The sequence below is a fragment of the Malania oleifera genome, chromosome 2, assembly GCF_029873635.1.
Source record: "Malania oleifera isolate guangnan ecotype guangnan chromosome 2, ASM2987363v1, whole genome shotgun sequence".
NCBI classification, from domain to species: Eukaryota; Viridiplantae; Streptophyta; class Magnoliopsida; order Santalales; family Ximeniaceae; genus Malania; species Malania oleifera.
Window position 1 is genome coordinate 47,184,048 of NC_080418.1, and position 6,773 is coordinate 47,190,820.

The following is a 6,773-nucleotide window of genomic DNA, read 5'->3' on the forward strand; positions in this document are numbered from 1 at the left end:
CGTTTAAGTTTCGATTTTGATTCAAGTTATTAATTTTGTTAAAAGTTCAGTTTTTATCGTTCATGTTTGAGTTTGATTGAGTTTTTATTATTGTGTGTTTTAATTACGTGTTAAAGTTATCATCTTTAATTTTAATTCCGAAGTTTAAAATGCATGTTTCAATTCTGACCTGATTAAGCATAGCATTTCTGTTTCTCGTTATTAAATTCGGTGCATGTTAGGATTTAGAATTTAATTTGCATATTCATTTAATTTATAAAAAAAAATCTCAAAAATCCAGAAAACTCGAATCTGAACTGAGTTCAGTGACTTTTTATTTTCGATTGGAAACACGTAAAATTTAGAATTTAACCGCATTCCTTGAGGAGACGATCTGGCTTTTGGAATTAATATTACACGACAAAATTCCTATACTTGAGATAGCTTCCAAGTTGCTCATTTTTCGAGTGAGTCACTATTGATTATCAAATAATTATTTTTGGTATGTACTAAACTCTCTGCCATACAATGTTATAACTTTTTCTTCCTTACTAAGAGGTATCTCGCCCCGGTGAATTATTATTCTTTTCAGGTCCTTCAGGTGATCGAGCTTAGAAAGCTCTGGGACGGAGTTTAGTTGTGAGTGGTTAAAAGAACAGGTTTATATACAATTTTGTGTTAAAATTTCCCTTGTAATGTAATATGGAGGATTTGGTATACTTTTTTATGGGTTTGTATATATATGTATATATAACTCTGGTATTTTGTCTGGAATTGTTTAATTAGTTATGCTGCGTTAATGGTATCAAAGACATATGATTGGTCTCATAACACTTCGAGCCCCACTTGGCGGGTTCGGGGCGTTACACGGGTATTATTGGCCAAACCCCGATAACTATCAGGTGCAACTTTTACTTTTCCGCAACTTGTTTTCTGCTCCTGCATGTTATTATATATTGCTCTAATCATTTTACATGTATGCATTTAATGAATGAAAGTACTAAAATTGATTTATTAGTTTAAATATCTGCGTTATTGGGGAATGCTTAGATGACTCTAGGTTGAGTTATATTGTTACTGGTTTGTTGACCTAAGAAGAAAATTTTAAAATACCCAATTCACCCCCTCTTGGGAATACACTAATTCCAACACATGAGCCACCCCTGCCTCGGCCCTTGTTCAAGACAGGGGTCTAGTGGATTCTAGCTTTGCCCTTCATCTTATGTTCATGCACTAAAGGACACACTTGCAATCTATAGCATTTCACATTGATTCAAAAGAGATTGCTCTAGACATGGTCAAGGGTTAGGAGGGGTAATTAAGAGAAAACCTATACTTGGTGTTTGGGATTATAGACTTCAAGCTTTAAATTTAGTCAAAATATAATATAAAGTTATATTAAATTTCATCAAATTCAATATATAACTCCAAGATCCAAACTGTGCAGATCAAATGTTATGCTCCTAAACTAAAGTGCAAATGTTTTTGACATCTAGTCTAGATAGTGATTCCTGAAAAGTAGAAATGCCTCAAGGCAAGACTTAGCTATGAGGATGTCTTGAAAGTGGTTTCATACCACAAGCATAGTTCCTCCATTAAGCAACTTATTAAGGAGAGTTCAAGCATATTAGGTAGTAGCCTCATTGAAGGAGGCTTCGTACCACTGGTCTGCTTCATCCAAGAAAAAGCTCCCTTAAGACAGCTTCACATAAACTGCTCTCAAATATCCAAAGATGCCCACCATTAGGAACCTCATGATATCGAATCCAAGGTATCTTCTCTGAGAGGAAACGATTCAGTTCACGCGGAATTAGTCCGTCTTCATTGCCTTGCCAGATGTGAACTGAGCCCTCGTTATCAGGGAAAGGATGTGTAACGTCTAAAGGATCAAACTCCCATTTGCCAAAAGCAGTAATCGTGTCTCGATGCAATGATTCATGATCACCTTGCTGCCGTATCTTCTCCTGAAATAAGAAACACAAATCAGTAAATCGATTGCAGCAGCCAGCACCATTTACCAATTAGGGACATTGCTTGCTTGCCATTTGCCATCAGCAGTGTGAATGTTAACACATGCAAATTACCTTACAAAGAAACTAATGGATAAACAAGGCATTTTTTCCATGTGTCGTGATAAATCAAATAAAACAAGATAGCATTAATTACCTGATCAGAAATGGGGCCTTCTGAAAGCTTCTTCAGAATATCTAAATCTTGGGGGGTAAAAAGTGACATGTTCCCCGAGAGGATACTAAGCGTGGGGAACCATTTTTGAGTCATCCACCAATAGAACAGCCAAGGGGCATAATGGGCAATTCGGAAAACCCACTGATCTGATGTTAGCAGATTCCTAAAGGCCTGTCTTGAAAGATTGGCAGGAAAACAAGGCCACCAATAGTTTACAAATGGAACAATTAGAGCAGCACCTGACAACCTGCGAATACAGTATTGATGGAATGTGAGAAATTAAGCATTCAAAATATTGAAGGGTAGATAACCATAATCTAGCAGACACGGTAATTATTGTACCGGCTTGGAATGTATTTTAGGCAACTCCACATGGGGTAACCTCCTATTGAAATTCCCATCACATAAAACTTAGGTCCAATCTGCAACTTGTCTGCAAGCTCTTGAATGTCATATGCTTCACTCTTCACAGAACGTGATGGATGTGGATCACTCTCTCCATAACCCGCTCTATCAAATAAAAGGAAATATATCCTCAGCTCTTCAATAAATTCCTGAAAATTAAAATAGTAACAAATTCAAATGCTTTTGATTATTCATATAACAGGCATTCCAACTAGACTAAGAAGGATAAAATAAAAAACTAACACATACCCAAAAGGAAAACAGCATCGTATCAGGTAATAACAGTGGTGGAAGTTCAAAAATTAATCACATTAACATTAAGAACTATAGAACAATAAGAAATCCACAGTTTTCTTTTGCAGCTCGTACTAATGCCAGATGACATAATACCATTTGCTTGGAATTGGGCAACAAGATCTTTGTAAGTTCCAAAAAAAAAAAAAAACACCAAAGCATGAAAGAAGTCTTTTGGTGGCTTGAATGTTTGTTGGATCTAAGAATCACCAAAATTATTATGTCCAACAGTCTGTCGTAATGCTGTGGCTTTTACTCTATTTAGTAGGAGTTCTCCAATTCAAAAAACACCCAAGGCATTTCCTACCAGTCAAACTGGCCAAGGATATCAACCTAATTGTGTTATTATTCAACAATCAAATCATACTAACCAGGAAAAATGCTTTGGAACAGATCACTAGACCCTAATTTGTTGTCTGGCTTTGCAACATGAAAGAAGAAATCAGAGATATTGTCCAATAATTTATTAATAGATGTAAATCTATAAACCAAATTTTGATTTTACCTTTTATTAATATTTTGTTTTTCCTAATTTTTAGTCATATGAAAACGAACTTTCATTTTTTACGGTATTTAATAGGGAAAAAAATACAAGGGAAAATGAGTTTCCTCATTATTTTTCTTTCCTTTCCCTAAAATCCTTGATCCAACCAAACCCTTCATAAACAGTGAAAAAGTCAAGGAAACAGAGCTAATTCATACTTGGGAGGCAGATATTTTCAAATCTTTGGAGCTGTTGAAGCCATGAACAACAATAATCTTGTACTTAGCCTCTTCTTTGGGAACTCCTGCCTCTCTGTAGGCCAAATGCCTCCCATCACTGAGTTTGACTCTGGGTGAAGTAACAGGAGGACCACCTGGTGACCCACATATTTTGGGTGGAGGAGGTTTTAATGCCTGATAAGCCCAACCCAGAAAACCCACTACCAAAGCCACAGCTATCGGTGTAAACATTGCTGAAGAAACAAAAACAAAACAGACAAAAAAAAAATTTACTCCAGTATCATGAGACCAACTGACAAAAGAGAATTTATGGCGATAGAATTAATGGATTTAATTTTAATGCGATCTAAGAAAAGTTAAGAACATAGAAGACATAAATACAATTATCACTCCAGAAAACCGTTATGTTATTAAGACAGAGAGCCTAGCAGAGCATACACCAAGGAAATTGTGCATTTTGCTGCAATATATATACATTTTTTTAAATGCTCTGACATCTACATGTAAAAGGTTCACTCCTAAAACTGCTTTATAGCAAGCTGGTTTATATCTTAGCACGCGAAAACAGAGCTTCAAACTACAGTGAGAGTTTCAAATGTGATCTGGTACAACTGCACTGAAACTTTACCATCCTTCATCGTGGATAGGTCATGAACTACCCAATTAAGGACGGTGCCGCGTAAAGAATTCCAAGAAGCTGGCCCCTCAATTCTTAAACCACTCCATTGTACAACCACCAACACTTATCCCAACTTGATGCTCCAAGAAGATTGTAGAAAAACTATCTTTAAAACACATTAAATGAGTTCTATCCAACACCAATTATTAAGTTGTTTGGCACATGTTAAGATTGACTTGAAATGGAAAACTACAAAATGCAGGTGCTCTTTGTTTTACTGTTCTGCAATCAAGGCGCTTCTTTCTGAAAGTCAAGTTGGAGATAATATCCAAAGAAAGTAGGCCTAAATACCCTGCAACAAAGACCGCTAACTAAGTGTTTCATGAACTAGTGGAAAGCAAAAATTATGATGTTTTTGTAGGAGCGACTTCAAGGTCTGAATCAAATAGAAGAGCTATTAAGAATACGTGCTACAGATGCAGAGTATTTGGTGATAAATCTTTGACAACAAGAAATGAAATATCATTGTTGCCAGAAAACTTCAAATTCTTCCAATAAATGTTCTTGCAATAGCAGGCAAAAGAGTTCATTATAAATCACTCATAATCTATCAACTCCAAGTATCATTGTTGAATTTCTAGTTAATTGAAGTAATTCAGTTGAACTGAAGTTTATTAAAATATAACTCTAAACATAGTATGTCAACTAATTGACTGCTTGAAATATGTTCAGCATCATGACATAAAAAGAAAAAGAATCATCAATAAAACTCACCTGGTAACTGTGACAGCACACAAACGTTCCCAGCCAACAAAAAACAAAGAACACTAAGAGGTGAAGCAGCTTGAGGGGATGGTTCAAAAATTGCCTCCTTGATAAAAGTACAGCGATTATCAAATCCAATTTTTAATACCACTTTGTTGAAAGCGTCATATAATCTTAAAAATCATAGAAAAAGCTACTGCTAAAAAGTACCAGTCCTTTCCACAGCATGAATCCATTTCCAAATTCAAAATTTTTAGTAAGACTTAGTCACAGTTCTCCAATTCACCTAAGCGAAACTGCAAGGCTAAATTAAAAACAAAACTAGCCGGAAAACACTAGCTCAAATGGAAACAATTTCCCAAGATAATTAAGCTGCAGAAAATTTCTCAGCAGTGAGCTTAAGAGCAAAAGTTGAACTGCATAAATCCCCCATAAATCGAAGTGAAAGAGAGAGAGAGCAATGAACTAAATCTGAAGTCAACAAAGTAGGTTTAAAGATATCAACCTGATCGAGAGAAAAAATCTACCTCAAGGATGTTGCAGAGGAAGCAGAAAAGAAGTGGGTTGGGCTTTCTGATGCGCGGTCCCCTAATTATTGATACGGTGACCCTTTCCGTTCTGCGAGTCACAGGTTAGAAAATAGAAACTCTCTCAAAACGACACATCAAATTCGAATCGCAGGGTTTGACAAAAGGGCAAATATGTGGAAGCAGCAGAGACGTACATGTTCTATGTTCTACCTTTTTTTTTTTTTGGATATCGTCCTGGTGTCCCCAGCCGGCATCTACCAAATTATCCTAGGATGCATCACAGCCGAGACTAATCTTCACGCTCCACAGAACCCACCCCAAGACCCTGCAGGGAGGTAAGTCACGATTTGCTCAAGGCAGCAGGAATCGATCCCGAACAGCTAACCTGGGTCACAGGTTCAGCCAGGTCACTTTTGCCACCCGAGCCAGCGCCCGGGGGTTGTTCTATGTTCTACCTTGTTATGCTCATATCCTGTTCTTTTTATTTTTGTCTCTATCATACTTCAGAAAAAAAAAAAAAAAACCTGCTTTCACTTTCAAAAAATACTACCGACAGCCTAGCACTTTAGATCTAATTTTCTTTATTGAATTACGATTTTACCTCTTATTTTTACCATGAAATGACACTTTATATCAATTTCTTTCTTTTTTTGTCTTTTCACTTACAAAAAAAAAATTTAAATGATAAAATTATTAGTTAATTATTAAATAATAAATGTGGAATGTTAGGTATTTTTTTGGAATCCTGGGAGAAAAGTAGAAGCTGAATTTTCTCAGCTTAGAAAATTTTGTGATTTTTATATAATACATAAGTTGAAATCCTCTGTATGGTTAGATTATGTTAATGTTGAGGTCAAATTTTTAGTAGAGATTGTCTGCCAATTTGAGAAAAGCTACGGCTTATTAATTAAAAAAAAGTTAGGTATTTTTTTAGGTGGCAAATAGCACCTTCGTTATATTTTAAATTTTTTTTTTATTAAAATTTTAAATTTGTTTAAAGTTATTTGAGATTGATGACTAAGCTTTCTTCAAGTTAGGTGTCAGGGTCCCACATGGGTTATATACTAAGGAAATTTTGGATTTATAAAGACGGTTTGGACTCTAACTAAGTGAAACACATTTTATAAGACAAACCTGTTAGGCCACTGAACCCAAGTGGATAATACCTCACTAGAGTCGGCCCCAAAACCGTTATATTTGGTATTAGAACTACCTTGAGGGTACTACCATGTGAGTGCATCCTACACAAAGGTGTAAGCCACTTTGTTGTG

The 6,773-nt window shown here is 35.8% G+C and overlaps 1 protein-coding gene across 3 annotated transcripts; it reads right to left on the reverse strand.

Annotated features, from left to right (window-relative positions):
* Positions 1–1,299: 1,299 nt before the first annotated feature.
* LOC131149175 (uncharacterized) lies at positions 1,300–5,715 on the reverse strand. 3 transcript variants are annotated; one of them, XM_058099358.1, is made up of 6 exons: positions 5,697–5,715; positions 5,500–5,590; positions 3,568–3,821; positions 2,509–2,720; positions 2,146–2,413; positions 1,300–1,943 (listed from the first exon to the last, which is right to left on the reverse strand). In XM_058099358.1, the coding sequence occupies exons 3-6, from the start codon at positions 3,817–3,819 to the stop codon at positions 1,653–1,655; spliced, it is 1,023 nt and encodes a 340-aa protein (XP_057955341.1). In that variant the 5' UTR covers positions 3,820–3,821; positions 5,500–5,590; positions 5,697–5,715; the 3' UTR covers positions 1,300–1,652. The 3 variants fall into 3 exon arrangements, with proteins under 3 accessions (XP_057955341.1, XP_057955339.1, XP_057955340.1); XM_058099356.1 differs by lacking the exons at positions 5,500–5,590; positions 5,697–5,715 and adding exons at positions 4,982–5,078; positions 5,183–5,498; XM_058099357.1 differs by lacking the exon at positions 5,697–5,715 and having other exon boundaries at positions 5,478–5,632.
* Positions 5,716–6,773: the final 1,058 nt, after the last annotated feature.